Source organism: Crotalus tigris, unplaced genomic scaffold (assembly GCF_016545835.1).
Source record: "Crotalus tigris isolate CLP2741 ecotype Arizona unplaced genomic scaffold, ASM1654583v1 scf7180000017536.10889498, whole genome shotgun sequence".
Classification (NCBI taxonomy): domain Eukaryota; kingdom Metazoa; phylum Chordata; class Lepidosauria; order Squamata; family Viperidae; genus Crotalus; species Crotalus tigris.
The window spans coordinates 7,434,793-7,455,940 of NW_024096460.1; the positions used below are offsets into that span (position 1 = coordinate 7,434,793).

The 21,148-nt window shown below is 35.4% G+C and overlaps 1 protein-coding gene across 3 annotated transcripts in view; it reads left to right on the forward strand.

Annotated features, from left to right (window-relative positions):
* Positions 1 to 21,148, forward strand: part of DOCK1 (dedicator of cytokinesis 1) — a 450,137-nt gene that overhangs the window by 103,997 nt on the left and 324,992 nt on the right. For all 3 annotated transcript variants that reach the window (XM_039345121.1, XM_039344947.1, XM_039345028.1), the window contains exons 13-16: positions 2,361 to 2,486; positions 3,323 to 3,447; positions 4,585 to 4,683; positions 9,914 to 9,986. In XM_039345121.1, the coding sequence (XP_039201055.1) occupies positions 2,361 to 2,486; positions 3,323 to 3,447; positions 4,585 to 4,683; positions 9,914 to 9,986 (423 nt within the window). The remainder of the gene's footprint in view (positions 1 to 2,360; positions 2,487 to 3,322; positions 3,448 to 4,584; positions 4,684 to 9,913; positions 9,987 to 21,148) is intronic.

Here is a 21,148-nt window from a genome sequence, read left to right on the forward strand (position 1 = left end):
AGTAATCAATTTTGTACTAAAACTATTGAGTGGTTCTTAACATGGAAAAGTTTTCTTGCTTCTGATTTGCTATTCTTTTGCTCCATGAAGAATGACAATAGTTCTGAAGCCGTGTTTTAAAACAAGCATTTATCATTTTTGCATCTTTCACTGACATGTAAATAATTCATCATCTTATTAATGTGCTTTTCAATTTTTTTACTGTAAAAAAATCTTAATTTGAGATCATGGTTAGTTGACCTTATCAAAAATAATAAATCTATCTGAGCTTTATGTACATATATTTAAGATGCTATATGCTTTTTGTTATTCAGTTTATTATTTAGCGCTGCCTTAATAAAAAATTGGACATGGATGTAGAAACCCTTTTCAAGATATTTTAGAAAGAGCTGCTTGCTTCTTGTAAAAGTTATTTAAAAGTTTATTAAAAGGATTCTTTTTGTTTTTGTCTTAAAGATTATTTTTAAGAAAAAAAAGAATTATGTTATTTTTTTCTGTGTATCACTGCCGCAACTTATTAACTTATAAAATAAACTAAATATGGATTTTTTTAAAAAAAGTAGTGAAATAATTTTATAAGGTCATATTGTCCACAGTTATCAGAATAAAGCCAAATAATAGTGGTTAGTGGATGAACACACAGAAACTCATTTATTCGCCATTATTCTGCAAATGGGTATAGTGTCATAACAGTTTTAAAAAGTCACAGTATTTATAGAGCAAATACAAACTCTGCCAAAATGAGCCCCTGCCCTCTTTAAAATTAGATAATTTTAATATTATTTATGTAAGATTCTTTGGGGGTTGGCTGCCACAAAATTGTAATCTGTACTGTTCAGAAAAGAAAAATATACTTACTCCTTATAGATTAAAAAATGAGTGGTGTAGTGACCTAGTGGTGAAGATGCTCACCTCCCACTAGGAAGGTTGAGGGTTCAATCCTAGGTAGCGGCAGATGTCTCTCTCTAGGGGCACAAAGAAAATATCTGCTAAAAATTCCACATGGCATCAGGAAGGGCATCCGGCCAGAAAATGCTCAACTCCATCCAGTCACCCTGGCTCTATCCCGAATTAAGGGATTAGAGAGTCATTAAAAAAGGGAGAGATTGAATACGGACATTTGATCAATATTTTGTAGCACCACCTTTATGTTAGAAATGCTACATTTTAGTTTTAAAATCTCAGGCTAAATTGTTCATAAATATTGAAAATATTTGTGTACATATATCTAAACAGCTATACTTAAATATTTACTATAGTTTTACTAATTTCATTGGCCCCAGGTATTCTTATTATAAGGTTTATTTATATTGCATAGTCCATGTTGAGTTATTTTGATTCCTTTTTCTCTACATAATGGTCACATTTTTCAAATATGGCATTGTTTTCTCCTTTCTATATTAATATGGATGATGGAAGATACAGGGCTGTCAAACAAGAGGAAGCAGTTCTTTTTGTAATATGTAGTTGAATTATGGATTTAACTTGATCAAAATTAGGATAGCTCCAGCTTAGAAAACAGATTTAAATGAGATAACAATAAAAGTAGGTATTAGTTCTGTTGTCTGAAATCTGTGTTTTCATTCAGGAGAACTATATCTCTGGTTTAATTAAGTAAGAAATAGCAGTCAAATATGGAATGGCTTTATTTAACTACTTAAAATAAATACAGGTAGTCCTCACTCACGACCATTCATTTAGTGACCATTTGAAATTACAAAGGCACTGAAAAAAGTGATTTATGATTGGTTTTCACACTTAGATTGTTGTAGCATCCCCATGATAATATAATTCAATTGATGGTATTTATGACAGTTACACTGTCCTAGAGTCATGTGATCACTATTTTTAACCTGAGCCAGTTTCCGATAAATAAAATCAATGGGGAAGCCAGATTTGCTTAATGACTGCAGGATTCACTTAACTACTGCAGTGATTTACTTAACAACTGTGGGTGAAAGGTTGTAAAATGGGACACAAGTCACTTAACAATTGTTAAGTGACTTGTGTCCCATTGCAATGGAAACTTTGTGATTATAAATTGAGAAGTACCTTTAGATCAGTGGTTCTCAACTTTTGGGTCGCGACCCCATTTGGGGTCGAACGACCATTTTACGGGGGTCGCCAAACAACGCAATCCGCCATTTTTTCCCTCAGGGGGCGGCGCCGCGCATGCGCGCCGCATCCTTATGACCGGGGTCGCCGTATAAAAAGGTTGAGAACCACTGCTTTAGATACTACTTTCTCTGAATTCTGCTTTTATTGTTACATATTAATTTTTTTAAAAAACCAATGCGTTAGACTGTACTGTATATGAAACCCTCAGTTTATGAAATAATATTTTGTACTAAATTCTACAGGTCTGTGGGTGACACTGAAACTTCTTCCAGGAGACATACATCAGATACGAAAAGAATTTCCTCACTTAGTTGATAGAACCACAGCTGTGGCACGGAAAATGGGCTTTCCAGAAATTATTATGCCTGGTAAGACTATACAATGATAAAATTAAAGATGTCGATATAACATAGGCATAGGCTAAGCTATGAAATTGTATTAAATAGTATTTGGAGAAATTAAAAGTTGTTTGTTGTCAAAAATATGAAGTCTGAAATTATTTCAACTCTATTTGGATGATTTAGCATAAAAAAATCTAGTTAAGTTCTATCTTTGAGGTAAAAGGCATAACTCAGTATCTGTATTTGTTTATGAATGTGCTGCATCAATAGGAATCATTTGTCATAGCAGGCCTTCGCTTATTTACAGTGCAGATAATTCTTTAGAAGAGTCATGGTGGCATGTGGTTAGAATGCAGTATTGCAGATTAATTCTGCTGACTGCCAGCGGTTCAATCCTGACCAGCTCAAAGTTGATTCAGCCTTCCATCCTTCCAAGGTCGGTAAAGTGAGGACACAGATTGTTGGGGCAATATGCTGACTCTATAAACTGCTTAGAGAGGGCTGTAAATCACTGTGAAGCAGTATATAAGTCTAATTGCTATTGCTATTGTTATTGTATGTGGGCTGCAAATTATGACCTATTCTTAAAATGTTTTTTTGTGTTAGATGATAGCCTTGAAAGTTACTCTACATTCAACACTCTAAAACACAAGCTCAGAGAAAGTTAAATAAGTGCTGCTATTCTAGCATGCATTTTCTGTAAATGTAGTACTGAAATTATTATAGCGTAGAGGAAAGTGTAAGAAAAAACAGATAACAAACATAAGTCATCGTAATACTTAAAATTTGTTTTCTGTTTTTGTAGGATACTGGCTAATCGTAAAATATTAAATCAGTGAATTGTTCTTCTCTTTTGTTTCCAGGTGATGTCCGTAATGATATTTATGTAACATTAGTTCAAGGAGATTTTGACAAAGGCAGCAAAACTACAGCAAAGAATGTAGAGGTTACAGTGTCTGTTTATGATGAAGATGGGAAAAAATTAGAGGTATTTTTGTGGAAAATTGATACCTGATTTTGGATTAGTTCTAAATGATGTGTGATTGATTGTTCAGATACTTATTAAATCATGGTTAAATATTTTTAAAGCATGAATCTCCCTCCTTTCTCTCTTACACATTTACTGGATAATTTAATGGCACACTTTTCCCATGCTGCCATTTATTTCAAGAATAATAGCTTTATAACTTGAATCCAGAATCTTGTGAAATTACATTACATTATTTGATTTCTTACTAGGTGTAATTATAATTGTATTTATCGTCAGTGGTATTCTCTCTTCTTTGTCAGCATTAAAGATAACTATAGATGACTACAAAGGAGCTTCACAAATCTATTTGATTTTCTCCAAGTGCTGCAGTATTAGAAAACAAGCTCCCTTCATTCTTTTCCTTATTAACAAATTATATGGTAGTTAAAGGTAAACAATATTCCTGAGTTCTTAAGAGTATTTTTCAGCATTATGGCCACAATCAAATCATTGTTACTGTATTTATGACATTTAGCGGGGTGAAAAAAAATCTGAGTATCAGTTCCACTGAAAGCATTTGAATGTGTAAGAAAGCATTTCATGTAGTCCTCGATTACAACCACAACTGACACCAGAATTTCCATTGCTAAATAAAGGTGTTGTTAAGTGAGTCATGCCTGATTTTACGATTTTCTGGACACGGTTGTTAAGCAAATCACTGCAATTGTTAAGTGAATCTTGTAATTGTTAAGTGAATCTGGCTTCCCTCATTGACTGCTTATCAGAAGCCAGCTGAGGAAGGTGACAAATGCAGATCACATGACCCCAGGACACTGCAGTTGTCGTCAGTACATGTCGGTTGCTCAGTGCAAGGACCAGCTGTAGGTCACTTTTTTCAGTCATGTTGTAACTTTGAACGGTTGCTAAAGAAATGGTTGTACATCAAGAACGACCTGTATAAATATGCATATTGTTGTTACATATTTTTAAGATTTTACTTCCCTGTATTACAAAAATGTTTTCGGTGTGCTATTTCTATGCTATTATATCTGAATGTAAAAGCTAATTTTTATTTTGATTGTCTCTTAAATATAATAATATTTTCTCAAACCCTCAACTGCAACACTGATTTCTGCTTTGTTTCCTTCTTTTCAGAATGTGATATTTCCTGGGGCCGGAGATGAAGCTCTTTCAGAATATAAATCTGTTATATATTACCAAGTAAAGCAACCCCGCTGGTTTGAAACTATAAAGGTATGCTTGACATTAAACTTTATTTTTAAAAGAAATGTATAAGAGAGAGATAGAACCTCTTGGTATCAATGCCAGAATAATCTTTCTGTGTTGCTAAGGACTAGTATATTTGAAGTCCTTGACCGATACACATTCTCTCTATCTCTTTCTCTGTATATCTTCCAGTCAAGGCAGCTTGGATATCTTTGTTCCAATATCTGCCTCTTACTTTCCTTGTATTAGATAGCAGAACTATTGTTCTGCTTTGTCCTTGTTTCCTAAACATGTTTTTTTCCCTTAACAACAACAACCCTTTATGGTAGATCAGGCTGAGAGAAGTGACTGGCCAAAAGTCACATGTGAACTTGCCTGGTTGAGGTGGAACCTGCTTTTCCCCGGTATCAGTCTAGCCGTAATGATTGTACCCTACTGTCAATAATGAAAATAGAATAAATATGTGGTTACCCATGAATTTATCCTAAGAAAATCAGATTATTTATTATCCATCTGATTTTAGTATCAGTTTGGTAGGGGGTTCAGATAGGATTCTGTTGTATCACTTGTTAACAATTGTTTTAGCCAAAGGTGCCAGGGATTAAACTTTCGGTATGTAAAGCATGTGGCCTGTCTCTAATTAATATCTTTCCTGAGTTTTAACAGTAATAAAAAGGCTTCTTAGAGAAGATTATCTGGCATAGTGTTTCATTAACATGAATTTTAATTTAGTTTACTAAGCTGTATTAAATAATATTTAATAGTATTAAATATGGTATTAAATATGGTATTATTAAATATGGTATTAAAGATGGTAGAGGACAGGAAGACCTGGAGGAACGTTGTCCATGGGGTCGCGATGGGTCGGACACGACTTCGCAATTAACAACAACAATAAAAATGCCAATCTTTAATAATATGCCAGTAAAGTCAGTACTTCCTTTCTTCTCATATTGCTTTCACCTTGTAAGGAGTGGGATACGCTTATATTCAGCAAAGTTGGGACAGAGTTCTTCACATTTTCAAAGAAAATCAGATAGCCTTGTTTTGAGAAGAAAGCAGATACGAAGTATGAATTTTTTTTCCAAATGAGAAATACATAAGAAATAAAAAAAAATCAATCCTTGTAAGTCCTTGACTTACAACCACAATAGAACCCAAAATTTGTTGTTAAGTGAGACATTTGAGAATTGAGTTTTGTCCCGTTTTATAACCTTTCTTGCCACAGTTGTTAAGTGAATCACTGCAGATATTAAGTTAATAAAGTAGTTGTTAAGTGAATCTAGCTTTCCCATTGATTTTGCTTGTCAGAAGGTTGCAAAAGGTCATCACATGACCCCATGGCACTGGAACCATCATAAATATGAGTCGGCTGCCAAGGATCTGAATTTTAATTTCATGACCATAGGGATGCTGCAATGGTCATAACGGTCATAACTCATTTTTTTCAGTGCTGTTGTAACTTTGAATGGTTACTAAATGAATTGTTGTAAGTCACATACTACCTGTATTTTAGCCACAGAATTTCCATATTCATTACAGATAGTCCTCGACTTACAACAGCTTGTTTAATAACCGTTCAAAGTGACAACGGCACTGAAAAAAGTGACTTATGACCATTTTCACACTTATGACTGTTGTGGCATTCCCATGGTTATGTGATCAAAATTCAGACTCTTGGCAAGTGACTCATATTTATGACAGTTGATGTGTTCTGGGGTCATGTGATCACCTTTTGCGACCTTCTGACAAGCAAAATCAACAGGGAAGCCAGATTCACTTAATAACCATGTTACTAATTTAACCACTGCAACGATTCATTTAACAACTGTGGAAGGAAAAGTCGGAAAATGGGGCAAAACTTACTGAACAAGTGTCTCACTTAGCAACATAAATTTTGGGTTCAATTGTGGTTGTAAGTCGAGTACTAGCTGTGTAGCTTTGTGGTATCATCTAATGGATCATTTTTAAATGATCAGTGACCTATTGCAACCTGACTGATAAAGACAAATATTTGCCATTTTTGGACTGTCACTGTGACCAGTATGCAAGACACTTTGATCACATCCATCATAGCTTTCAGAATTAGTTCAATACATGTAGTGTAGATGTGCAGAGCATTGTCTGATTCAGTTATGTTGGATGAGTTTCAGTTGCTGAAATCAAAGTATGTTGAAAAGATGCTTAGTCAGGCTTGGCCAAACATTTTCATCTTGACTCTTGACATTTTTAGTTTGCTATATTTAATGCAGAGAAACCTAATCTGAACCTAAAGAAAAAACAACTGTTGCTGCTCCTGTCACTCACAAGTCCAGAAATATTTGTATATAATTGATAGTTTTGAACCATTCAGCCCAGTTGCAAGTCTGATTTTGAAAGCGAAATTGCTCTGTTTTTCTAGTGTGATAATCTGCTCTGAAGGAAGATGCGATCATTTTGGTCTCTTAGACTTTTTCTCCATCCCCAAGGCTAAGAACAGCATACACTTATAACTATATTGAATGCATCTGATAGGGTGGGCTGAGATCCACAAACCTTATGAGACAACTCTTTTGCTAGTCTTTTAGGATGACATAAGATTATTAATTTTAGATCTCTCAGGAGCTTTCAGCACTTTCCACTATAGTGTCCTTTCCTACATAGGCTGCTTTAGTTGCAATGTGAAGGCACTATACCACAGTGATTTCTTCTTCACCTTGGTTGGCTATTTTAGAAAGTGATACTTGGAGATTATTATCTTGCTCTGTGGTAATTATGGGAGGGGATTCCAAATATGAAATATCTCTGATTTTTTTTTAAATCTAGAGGAAGCCACTGGAAAGATTATCAATGGATTTGGGATGAAGTATCACCAAAATTCACAAGACTTCCACCTTTACCTTTCTTTTAACTTTCTTCTTACTTGACACAGCAAGACAGCCAACTACCTTAAGCACTGTCTTTTGGGGGTAGGGGAATACATGTGGATTAATAAAATGAAATTGATTCCAGATATGTCTATGTTTACCTCTCCAGTTACGTGGTGATTGTTTCATTTCACAACAGTTTGCTCTTTTCCCAAAAGCGTTTGTTGAATAGCTTGGAATATACTTGTTTTCAACAAATTCAGGGAAACCTGTGCTTTGCAACACTTACTTAGATCTGGTATCTTCCTCCTTGGACTATTGCAGGGAGGAAGGGATGCCTATGAAATTGGTTCAAAAACTTCAGATAGATCAGAATAGAGTGGTTAGGCTACTGACAGAGAATGGCTGATATGAGCATATTATGTCAGTGTTTTGCTATGTATTTTGACTGTGAGTCAGCTTCTAGATGTAATAGTGCTTAAGGCCAGGCTGTCTGAAAGAGGTATCACCTACCATGTTTACTATTGGGGTGATAGAATTTGCACTTGAAGTGCTTCTCTAGCTATTTCTGCTGAATGAGAAATAATGAGTAGCTTTCAGAAAAAGGCCTTTTCTAGGCCAAGCTATGCAGTACTTTTCCTATGGGAGGAAGACTGTTGTGGTATTTTCTGCATCATAATAAAGATCTTTTTATTTTGCCAAATTGAGGAATTACTTTGATGATATACAGTGTAGGTATTTTGTAAATACTATTACTATTGCTACATCTATGCAGTTGCTATTTCCTAGGCAAGGTTTAATATAATGTATTGCTAAAAACAATATAATGTTTTTATATTGACTTATTTTTCAATAAGACTTTTAATGGGTTGTATAGAGAATTTCTGTTAGGTAATATAATATGCTTAATTGTTAAAATATCAAGAATAACATGGCAGCAGTAGTTCGCTGTTGTGAAATTTTTGGGAGATTAATATGATATGAAGTGACCAAGAGAGTTAAAAGTTGACAAACATTTGAAAGACTGAACAATGACAGAAAAAACAAAATTGGGAGCTCTGATGTTTCTTGATAGCAATAAGATTAAACATCTGGATCATAAATGAAAGCATGGTTTAACAAAATAAACATGATGCAGTTAACATCATTCTTTGTGAGGAAGATGAGCAATCTTCCACTGTCTGGGAAAAACACAGAACACCAGAATCTCTCTGCCTTTTAGCTGTTCTAAATTTTTGCTGTTAATAGTATCATTTCACTTTTCTCTGTCACTAGTGATTCAAATACAGAAGGATATTTATTTCATATTTCTGAATTGCAATTTTAGGTATGACTAATTATTGGGTCATAGTAATACAGGAAGGTTGAATCAAAAATATTTTATCATATGCTATATAGAAAAGATACCAAGAGGTTCAGTTCATGGGTAAACTATTAACTCTCTGACCTCTCTTATTAAAGTCTGGACTAGGAATAGCTAATCTAAGGAACAAGAACAGAAATGCTCTTATTAAGAGTATTATTAAAAGAAAAGTACTTAAGGTTACATATATAGAGACATTTTTTAGGCAGTAAAACCTTTTCAATGTATGAGGTCTAGAAGCTTGTCTTTCTTTCTGAAGCAGGGGTCCCTGCTTTGATCATTACAATTCCTTTCAGCGTGCAAAATCTTACATTAGTTCAGTAAAGGTCTAGTGAATGACATACTGACACAGTGAATTACTCATCTGAGGAGTTCTTGACAGCTTAATTCTAGCCTAAATGAAAAGTCAGTCTGGGTTGCAGAACAAAGATTATTTAATGTTTTATTCTGCTTTTTGAAAAAAGTATTGATTCTGTTTTGAGTATTTAGTTGTTGAACCTCTGGAGAAATAAGTTTTCTTATCAAAGAAGTGTTCCTGCTCTTCCAACTAGTCCTATGGTTTCAAATGCTTCAGTAAATGTTGTTTAAAACAACATATTTTTGAAAATGTGATTTTGCTGTTGTCATATCACTTTATAACTTCAAATCTGGAGAAAGGAGAAAATGGGCTACTATTATTCAGGAAGGGAAGTTCCCGTGACAATATTCATTTGCTGGTCCTTTTAAGCAATTAGCTTAAATACTATTAAACATTGTGAGTGTTGAATTGACTGTTACTTTTCTGGATTAGGTAAAAGGTTTTTAGGGTAGTATGCTTGTATGTGTGCTTTGTGTATAATAGCTTGTGTATTTGTGTGTGTGTGTATGTACAAACACAGACACATACAATAGCTGTGTATTTTATATAGTGATTGATCAGATTTAGGCACTGCCCATCTCACTCTCAGAACAACTCTGGATGATATACAATTAAAAAATAATAACATATAAAATATTATATCTCAATAAAATGTTGTATTTCTATAACTTTATCTTTTGTTTTGTGAAGGTTGCAATCCCCATTGAAGATGTAAACCGCAGTCACCTAAGGTTTACGTTCCGGCACAGATCATCACAGGATTGTGAGTAATTCATACCACACTCACTGTTATCTTTTTTTAAAGCTAGCATCTACTTTAAAGAAGATATTTCTTTCTAATTTGAAGTCCTATTCTTTTGGTCTCTTGTCTTGATGCCTTTTCCTATAGTTTCTTCTTCTTTACACTTCTTTAAGTAAAACCAATTAATAATATTGGGTATGTGCTTCCTAGAAGCTGGCATTTGGGTATTTAGGACATTTTTATAGAGAAAATAAACTAACTTGCTTGTATTTTTAATGGGTTGCTGTGATTTTCATTAGTCATGAAGTCTATGGGAAAGCTTGTTAGCATTTTACTTACAAGCCAAGTATTGACTTGTTAATGTTTCTGTTTAAAGTTGTTACATTTCAGTAAGATAAACTGGTATTTAGCTTGTTTCATGTCTTTTATTAATAGAATATGTCTGATTTAACTAATGTTACTGAATCCGCTAAAAACCTAGCTTGAATTTTAATTGTAATATTGGCAGAAAAATCAAAGTTTTAATCATTAATCTTTAGTGTTTATATTTAGAACTTGTAACGTTTGACATTTTCATAATGGTTAGTGCTTATGTAATTAAAGGGTTACTGTTTCGTTGTAAAATTAATCATTGAATGAAAGCAATAATTTTAACAGAAAATGTAACAATTTCACTAATGAAAATGACGTAGTAATTTACTGATATATTTATGGCCATTAACTACAAATTATTTCAGTAGGAAGCATTTGTATTAAGTTGCAGCAGATAGTGGGTGGCCAGAGTGATTAGACTTTAGATTATTATAATCCTCATGCTATAGGGTTAGAACTGCTACAGTGCTTTCTCATACATCTTTTTAGTGCCGCTGGGTTGATCAAGGTTGCCCTTCAAATTTTCCTTCTCATTTTTGTTTGCACTGCAATTTGTCTGCCTTCTGGAAAAAGCTGAGTAACTTTCCTGGATTTTTTTTTTTATGGCCTGTACACCATGGGTTTTAATTGTTTGATGTTTTTATTTTGTTATTGAATAGTCTTATTTAATGAACCACTGAGAGTCCTGCCGTTGTGGTGGAATGTTAGTTTTTTGAATTAATGAGGCACGAATCTTGCTTTACATAAATGTTAAAATATTCTGGTAATGGAAATCAAACTTCATAGCAGAAGTTGATCTTTTGTTCTGCTAAAGTAAAGTTTCAAGTCCTATTCAATGTACAGGTGTTGCTGATTCCATAGACACATACCATGGTTGAAGGTTAGAAGATGGGAAGAAAGAAGGTTGGGAATAGAAAAATTCTTTATGAAAACAATATACTTAGTTCTTGCTTAACAACCACTTGTTCACTGACTGTTTGAGATCATGACATTGCTGAATGAGTAGCACTTACATTCGCTTCGTAAACTCACAGCCATTGCAGTATCCTGGCAGTCAGATGATCAAAATTCCAGCATTGGGCAACCTATCCACATTTATGATTGCAGGGTGCACTTCAATTCCCCCACGTATCTCCCCCATCTTTGCCCTTTTGGCTGCCAGGTATTCTGAAGCCTTGCGCTCTACCACCGTTGTCATCATGTGCTATGCTGTCTGCTTTGCACCTGTGTCGCAAAGGACCAGGCTGGGTGTGCCTCATTAGGTGGGAGGAAGAAGAGGACGAGGGTCATTTCGGGTACAGGGCTCTGTGCACGTGCTCCTACCCTGGCAGCAGCCACCCTCGACCCAAATGTGCTTCAAGGTGCCACAGAAGTTGCTTGTGTACCCTCTCGCCCTGGCAGCAGCCCTCCCCAGCCCAGCTGTGTAAGTGCTGTGTGGTTGCTGTCATGTGGACATCTCGCTGGTTTCTTGTGAGCTGCCTAGTAGTTGTGACTTCCTTTTGGTTTCCCTATTTACTTTGCTTGGAGGAAGCTGATAGGAAATTAGGAAGAGGTTCTTGCTCAATGACTGGCTTAATGGCTTCCTTAACAACGGTAATGGAGACTGTTCAAAATTGTAATCACTAAGCAATGCAGTCACGTGATGTCATACTCTATGACTACATAGCCTAGTAATGAACATTCCAGCCCTAATTGTCACTGATAACTGAGGATTTACCTGAATACATATAACTGCAGTAGACAAGCTTGAAAAAAAAGAGTACTTTCGGTCCATTAGGGAGAAAGAAACTTGTGGTTTAATCCTACACTGTGTGTGTGTGTGTGTGTGTGTGTGTGTGTGTGTGTGTGTGCATGTGTGCACGTGCATAAACAGTGTATGATTTCCTGTGAGTATGCTGTGTTCTAGAGAGAATTATTGAAAGCCTCTGAAGGCTATCTTGACAACACAGAAGAGATTTGGAAGTAATGGAGTGGAGAAGCAACTGCAGAATGATGTAGGCTTCTGTAAAATGACTGTGGCACTCATGATCTGCATACGAATAGTAACATCTTGCTGATAATTATCATTATTACTTGCTTGTGAGAGGGCAGCTTTATAAATTTTATTTATTGATTGATAAATAAATAACATGTAATTTATTACCATAAAATTCTGTTCATTTTAATATGAACATGAATAGTTCCTTAAGATAATCACTATTTTGAAACTATTATTTCTGGTTCAATTATCAGAAAACAGGATGTCAACTTATTCTTTTTTCTTTTTATAATATTTTATTAATTTTCTGTTTTTACAGATCATAAGTGCTTAGTAAACAGCATGTTGTCTGAGTCCATTTTTTACTTAATAATACATATTAAATTCCTAATCTCTACTCCTTTTTTCTGGCCAATGATAAACTATATCTCATATTTGAAATTATTCTATGTCTTCTTTTTCTTTATCCTTCAATATTGATCTGTTCATTTCTACACAGTCTGGTGTTTTCTTGATCTTCTCTTCTTCAGGTAGTGTTTTTTCATTTTTCCAGCACTAAGCAAATACAATTCTTACTACTATCAATATATGGAACATTAAATGTATACTTCGTCATCATATTTTTCTAATATTATACTATACCTAATAAAAATATTTCCAGTTTATAACATCTTTTCTAGCCAACTCATATCTCAATTGTATTTGCAATTGAGGCCACCTTATTAAATCAATATTTATTTATTTATTTATTTATTTATGAGACTTATATACCGCTTTAAGTGCAAGCACTCTCTAAGCGGTGTACACCAGTAAGCAATGTATATATATATATATTTACATTGCCCCCAACAATCTGGGTCCTCATTTTACCTACCCCGGAAGGATGGAAGGCTGAGTCAACCTTGAGCCAGTGAGATCTGAACCGCTGACCTGCTGAACACAGTCAGCTAAAGTGGCCTGCAGTACTACACTCTAACTGCTGCGCCACCTCAGCTCATACCCTGTTCTTTCAACTCCTATATCAATTTTGATTTCCTTTTGGTATTCAAAATATCTTTGTAGGTTACAATTTTCTCAACATTGATTAAGTTTAGGTGGGCAAAAGCTTCCCTTCTTAAAAGCCATCCTGATAGTTTCATATTTCCCATACCATAAAAAAGTGTACCATCCTAATTGTAAATCATATCCTTCTAAGTATAATGATTTTTTTGTGTCTAAGGGTTATCTATTTCTTTTAGCCGTGTTCAAACACCTATTAGATAGTATAGCCCCCCCCCCCGGTAGGCCAAGTCCTCTATTTTCTTTAATCTTAGCTTTCTTCCTTTGCCAGATAAATTTACAAATCAATGTATTTAAGTTGTCAAAAAAATTTTTTTCTCTGTTTTTATGTGTACTATTTGAAATAGGAAAAACCAGTTAGGTAAGATATTTTTGAGGGGGAGTTCAACCCATTTATATTCATTGAAAAACTCCAACTTTCCTTCTCCCTCAGCTTCTCTTTTCATGTCTTGTTTCCCAATTTCTAACGTTTCTCCTAAAAGCTCTATAATCCATTCTATAAAGTCTTTTTCCTTATCTTCAGGTATGTTCTGAAATCTTGAGGGATGGGATGCCTTTTCCATTTCCAGTATTGTCACTGAGTCTTCCAGGTTTTTCTTTGTTTGCATCAGTCTGTGATTTTCTTCCTTTATATCAGTGGTTCCCAACCTTTTCTATATCCCACACCCCTAGAACGCTTCTGATATATTCTCGCACCCCTTACAAAAGTTCAAAATAATGGCAACGAATTATGCATATACACTATAATTTTGAAAACCCAAGTTTTCGCACCCCCTGGAATATCATCTTACACCCCTGATTGGGAACCCTGCTTTATATCCTCCGTCTTTGGATCAGTTTCCTCTGATTTCTCTTCTATTTTCTGAATTCCTTGTTAATTCTTTATAATCATTTTCTGAAAGTTTTCTAGTTGTGAGTTTGAGTTAAAAACTTGCTCATTTATCTTATCCAGATTGGCTTTAGTCTCATCATAGTTTCTTCTTGAATCTTCTTTGTGTGAAACAATTGCCTCTTGAATTAATTGCAGTATAGATTGCATTTCCTTCTGGAAATTTTTAGCTTTTTCTCTCTGATATACCAAGCTGGGGGCTTTGAGCAGATGCTGGGGATGTTTTTTTACCAATTTTAGCTAGGTGTGGAGCACTCATTTTTGTTCCCAGCCTCCAAGTACTCGGTCAAATCTATTATATTTCCCAAGTGCTAGCCTTATCTAACACAACCAATCTTATAGTTAATACAACAATATACTAATTAAATTTAAATTTAAAATAATCTCATACAATTCTTATAGTCTTTGTATGTAGCCTTTATAGTTCAATAAGTTCCCAAATATAGATCCACCACCAAAAGCAATGTTTTATAACAGTTCTTCTGTCCAGGAATCCAAAAATTATCAATCAACCGATGTCCAAGCACCCTATGATTAGTCCATAAATTTCCCCCAGGCAAAAGTAACCAAAAAGCAATTTTTTTTCTCTCTAAATAATTCTTAAAGTCAAAAGTTAAACTTCAGTCGATGTTTGTAATCCAAGAGGGCCAGCAAGTTTCAAAACACTTGTAGCTCCCACCATGCAGAGAATAGCTCAGAATGTTTTTCTCCGTTGCCAGCTGCTCTCTGTTGACCTAACATCAAAGAATGTAATTATCTGTGTCTGGGCTTCACACCAAGTTCACTCCAGACACAACAAAATTAGTGCTGTACCCTGTTCCACAACTAGATGTCCTTAGATATCCATTTTTCAACACTTAAAGCGAAAAATTATTTCTTAAACTTTAAAGTTTCTTAAACTTCACCCCAATATTCTTTAAAAAAGAAAAATCTTAACAGTTCTCCAATTTCTTGAGTTTGTCAAAACTATGTCTTTGTATTAGTTCCATTTTAGTATTATGTACTTCTCTGTTTTTGTCCTCCAAAAAGAATTGGGCTGCTGCTTCGTTTCCCTGGAAGGGTGGGGCAAAAATTCCTTCCTTCTTGTGTTTGGGGACTTTCTTACTTTTTGGGAATTTGTCTTTTCCAGGGAATCAAGTATCAAAGTAGTAGAGAAAGGATCAGTATTCTCACCCAGTTCAACAACTCACGTTGTTTATGATCTGCTAATTAATGCTTTCTTTCTTCGGTTGTCAGTAGCTTCGGGCTAGCTACAGAAATACAGCTAGTCTTTCCTCTGCTGGTTTGGAGGGATTTCCTTGGATCAAACGGATCAACCGCCATCTTTTCATGATCAACAAGGGCCCCCTCCTTCTTCATCACCTCTCCGGGATGACTTTAGATCCCTTTAGGGCCACCTGGTCAGGCGAAATCAGCCATGGGGTGCGGAGCTCTGCTTTCCCTTGGCTGCATCGCGACAATGCAAACCAGAAGTGGGTTGTCAACATATTTATTCATGTATGCATCTAAAAATATGTTTTCATGAGGAAATGAAACTCTCTGGCTGTGAACATTATAGTTTACTATTAGACTGTGATGCTAGAATAATTAATAGCAGGAAATTGGTATCTAAAAGGTATATAAAATTCCATGCTGCTACCAATTCATATTTTTGAATGGGAATTACTAATGACGAGTAAAGACTTCAGCTCATATTCAGTTGCCAGTAGGGCCAGTGGAGCCTGAACACTTCCTTTTGTTCATCCACACTTTTTATTCTTATTGTCATTAACAAGGTTTTTGAGAGTTTTCTAACTGACTGCTGTGGCCAAAGCTTGTACGTGATCTTGAGAATAGCTTGTGGGACTGTGCCTGAAGCATGATGCCTTTGAGGCAAAAGTAAAGGACAATTAACATCTGTTTCTTGGTTTTCTGGGTAATTATACTTGTGGGATGACTATGGTGTAGGCTTTACACATTTGTAGCCTCTTAGAATTGTAATCAGGACCTGTTGAGATACACAGAGGTGAGCATAGGCACAGGCACAGGAAGGTGGATTTTGTGTATTTTTTCAGTGTGTGCAAATAAGCAATAGAATTTTGACCAATATTTGTATTTTGAAGTACAATGTATGGTCAGAAGTACATCCTGTTGATTTGAATAGCATATATTTAATGCTTTCATGGGTATGAATATATGTATTATTTCAAAAGTATTCAACATCCAGATGTTGAATATGTGAATGTTATATCTTTTTGGCTCCAGTACTATCTGGCCTTCGCCTTGGATGAATTTAGGCCTACAATTTGGGTCCAATTCATGCATCATCTCTACTATACTACAATTTTCCCCTCTACCTGAATTATTCCTAGATCTTTTAAAAGCATTTTATATATTCCACACATGAGACTTTTCTCCCTAGCCTGATTGATACCCATTAGTGTGATAGTGGGCAGAGATATCACTTCAATATGTATCACAAGTACTGTTAAAATGCCCACTGTACATTCAGTGAGGAACAGATCTTTTATAACCAGAAAATGAATCTGTTCTTATGATCATGAGGTTCACAGTCTCCTTTTATATGATCAGTGCCAAAAAACCCCTCAAAAATTATTGCAAAATTTCTATCAATAGCTTTGGTTTATAGAAGTTGTTTGGTGCCTTTTTGTTTTACTAATTATATATATTTGTTGATTGATTGATTGATTGATTAGGTGCCATCAAGTTAGTGTCAATGCTATTGACCAGATAGATTAATTTTCTCCATGATGAAATATCCCTAACCTGATTCTTCAGGTCTTCCAATGGCACATTCATTGTTACTGTAACTAAGTCTATTCATTTTCTGGTTGGTCATCTTCTTTTTCATCCCACCTTTTCCATCATTAGAATCTTCTCCAAAGCTGGATCTTCACATCATGTATCTGAAGTAGGATAAATTGAATCTGGTCGTTTGTACTTCAAGTGAGAACTGTGGGTTGATCTATTTGTTTCTTTCCTTGGCTGTCCATGGTATTTTTAAGAGTCTTCTTGAACACTGAAGTTCAAAAATATCAATATTTTTTCTATCCTGTTTCTTCAAAGTTCAACTTTCATTTCCATAGTGTGTCACAGGGCAAACCATTGCCTACATTATTCTGATCTTCATAAATACAGATAAATCCTGACATCTGAATATCTTTTGCAAGGCTGCCATTACCACTCAAACAAGAATGCAGTCTGGATAAAGGAGGTAGATTAGAATAAAAAAGAAACTGAAATTAAAAAAAACCCTTATAATAACAACAGAAATGGTGGGGGGAAAGGCAAGAAAGAGCAAGAATTGGTCAGTACTGGGTAAAGATGAATTAATGGTTTGGGGTTAAAACATCTGACTGGTAACATGGACTCTTTACCAGAAGTCATTTGACTCCCTGCCACGTGATTATATAATCAAGTGCCTAGAAATAACAGGAGTTAACAGAAACATCAGAAGTTTGTGCAAAGATCATTGTACAATGGAAAACATAGTTGCTGATCAGTGGTGACAGGTTGGGAGAGATTAATATCAAGTAAGAAATCTTTCAAGGATACACATTTTGACCACTGTTATTTGTCATTGCATTGATTCTTCTTGTCAACAATACTGAATAAGTCAGGCTATTTGCTTTTAAACATCAAAAACATCTGCCAAAATATCCCATGTCCTTAACATTGCTGATATGAAGCTATATGGAAAAGCACCATCTGAAATGGCATCGCTGCTTAAAATTGTCTATATATGCAGCCAAAACATTGAAATAGAATTTGGAATGGGCAACTGTGCCAACCTTACCATCAACTGGAAAAAATAATTAAAACTGAAGGTCTCAAGATGCCCAATGGAAATAACATCAAGAGTCTGGATGAAGATGATTACAACAAATACCAGGTCATCTGTCAGGCTGACAACATCAAGCACAACTGAATTTAAGAAGAAGGTTAGAAGTGAATGCATCGTGAGAGTGAAGAAGATTTTAAATCCCAAATTCAGTTGAGGAAACACCGTCAAGGCAGTTCCAATGTCTGCTTACCAAAGAACATAGGTGGGCCTGGAATGTTGCAAGTACATCAGACAGTTGAAAAAGAAAAAGGGCATTGTAAGAATATCTGAAGGACAGTGAAGAAGATGCACTGAAGCTAGAACATTGTGAAGGCTTACTTAGGTTTATATATGGCAAGGCATAACATGGCCAATACATAAAAAAGCCAGCAGGCAAAACAGATAACAAGACCTGGCAATGGCTAAGAGCAGGAAATTTGAAGAAAGAGACTTAGAGGTTAATTCTGGCTGCACAAAACCAAGCATTAAGAAGTGCACATAAAGCCAGAATTGAGAAGACAGTAACAGATATCCACTTCTGCAAAGAAGCTGAAGAAAAAGTGGACTATTTAGTTAGCTGCCCAAAGAAGATTGCACAGACTGACCACAAACAACGACATAACAAAGTAGCACCAATGGTGCATGGAAATATCTGCAAGAAATATCATTTGTCTGCAAGCAAGAATTGATGGCACCACAAAGTAGACATAATAATGGAATATAAAGAAGCTAAAGTGCTCTGGGACTTTTGAATTGAAACAGAATAATACCTGCCACATAATACCCCAGATTTAACAATTGTTGATAAGACCTATAGCAGTATCTGGATAGTAGACATGGCAATATCTGGAGACAGCAGAATAAAAGGACTGGAGTAAATCACAAAATACAGTGAATTGAAATAGAAGTAGAATGACTGTGACAAAAGAACGCAAAGAGAGTATCAGTAGTAATAAGTGCCTGTGGTGCAATCTCAGAATATTTGGAGCATAATTTCCCCACCACCAGCATTGACAAAATCACCACCAGTCAATTGCAAAAGGCAGCTTTTTCCTCTTTTCTCAGCCCTGGGAAGAAGGAACTGGCAATTTTCTGAAAAATGCTGCCAAGAAAAGTGCAGGAAACAATATATTTTGAAAGCACAACTTTTGAAGCATGTATGTGGCATACTATTATACTTTTTAGTTTCTGTGCTTTAGGTAATAAATATGTAAATATTCTTTCATGTTGCTTTTACCTGAATTTGCAATTTACTCATATACTTTTGGCACCCAAATTTGTACTTGATTTGAGAAAAGCTGCCCAAAATATTTTCTTTCCACACATGGCACATTAGAAATTAAGGGGAACATTGAAAGCAGAACCCCCCTCCACAAAGGCTCTATAGTTTGAATAATCTAGACTGAACAAGTAGTTTGCAGATATAAAATATTTCCAGGAAGGAATCCACTCTTGCTAATTGCAGTGCTCTAGTCCAGTGGTAGCGAACCTATGGCACGGGTGCCAGAGGCAGCATTCAGAGCCCTCTCTGTGGGCACGCGTGCCGTCACCCCAATCCTAGGCCTTCAGCTAGGTTTTATAAAACTTTTTTGCTTTAGGTTTCTGCCGCCATGTGCAAAAAAAAAAAAAAAAGGTTCAGTCAGTCAATTTCAACTTCTCACAGGGAAAAAAAAGGTCTTGTAAAGTTGGAATTGATTGATTGAACTTTTTAGTCTCACCGCAGCCATGCCCAGCCAATGGGCCACGCCTACCCAATGGGCCATACCCAGCCAATGGGCCACACCCATCCGGCATTCGACGATGCATAAGTAGGTTTTGGGTTACAGTTTGGGCACTCAGTTTCTAAAAGGTTCGCCTTCACTGCTCTAGTCTGTCTGACTTGTAACATGGAAGTTTCTTCGACAAATTTGTTTCCGTTTTTTTGTAAGCCTAGAGGTTACAAAGAGTAGATAGAAAGGCTGCAATAAAAGACAAGTCTGCTATGATTTTAACTTTTCATCTTGAAAAGAAGCCATCAAGAAAATATAGAAGGATCAGTGGAAAAATAGAATGAGAGAGTAGACAAACATTGAACCTCACTTCCAATGGGATCATTTTGTTTCTGTGCGAATTAGAACATTTGGCGGATAACATGGAATCTAGACAAGTGCTTGCAAAAGATTGATCGCTCCAAGGGCTTGATTCAAGGGATTTAGATAATTGTAGGTGCATCTGTATCGACCACACAGCATATAGAAATGTAGATTATTTTTTTTTAAGCGAGTTAATGGCAGCAGGTATGCATCTACCTCCCCTAGAGTAAAAAAGGACCAAGATTATTTTGGCACTATTATTGGCTTTGGCAAAGATGATTCTAGATTGTTCCTGCCAAATTCCAGAGGCTTGAAAAATTACTCCAAGATATTTAAAAGTAGAAATTGTTTTATTTTATTAATTTCTATTTGTCATTGGAATTTATGGCAGCTTGGTCTTTCCAAGGAAACCATATTTTTAGTTTGGAGTAATTAAGTTTAAGATCTTCCTTCTTGCAGAATTCTGCTACTGCCTGCAAACTTTTCCAACCTGTGTGAGAGAGTTGTTGCATCGTTGGCATACAAAACATTGTCAAATGTCTGTTCCTATTCCATTTCCTTAAGTGCCACCGACCTTAAATTCTTTTTTTTTTAAATAAAAGCAGTAACTGAATTTATATAAATATTAAACAGTAGAGAAGTTAAATTGCATCCCTGTTTCACTCCACAGCCGATTGGAATGTTTGTAGTAAGATAGCCCTCTTTGTTATACCTAACTTGTACTACATTTCATCATATAGGTTGAGTAAATAAAGAGATACAGCTTTGTCTTGTTCCTTTGCTGAGACAGTCTCCCCCTCCCTCCCTCTATTTTTCTTTTTTCTTTTTTTTATTTAAAAGTTTTATAAATTTATTACAATATAACCCCCCCACCCCTTCCCCCCTCCCCCACTTCCCAGAGCTGATTACAGGGTAAAAAATAAAATAAACAAACATAATCTAACTAACATAAACCAACTATGCTATCAATCAAAACCATAACACACTTTA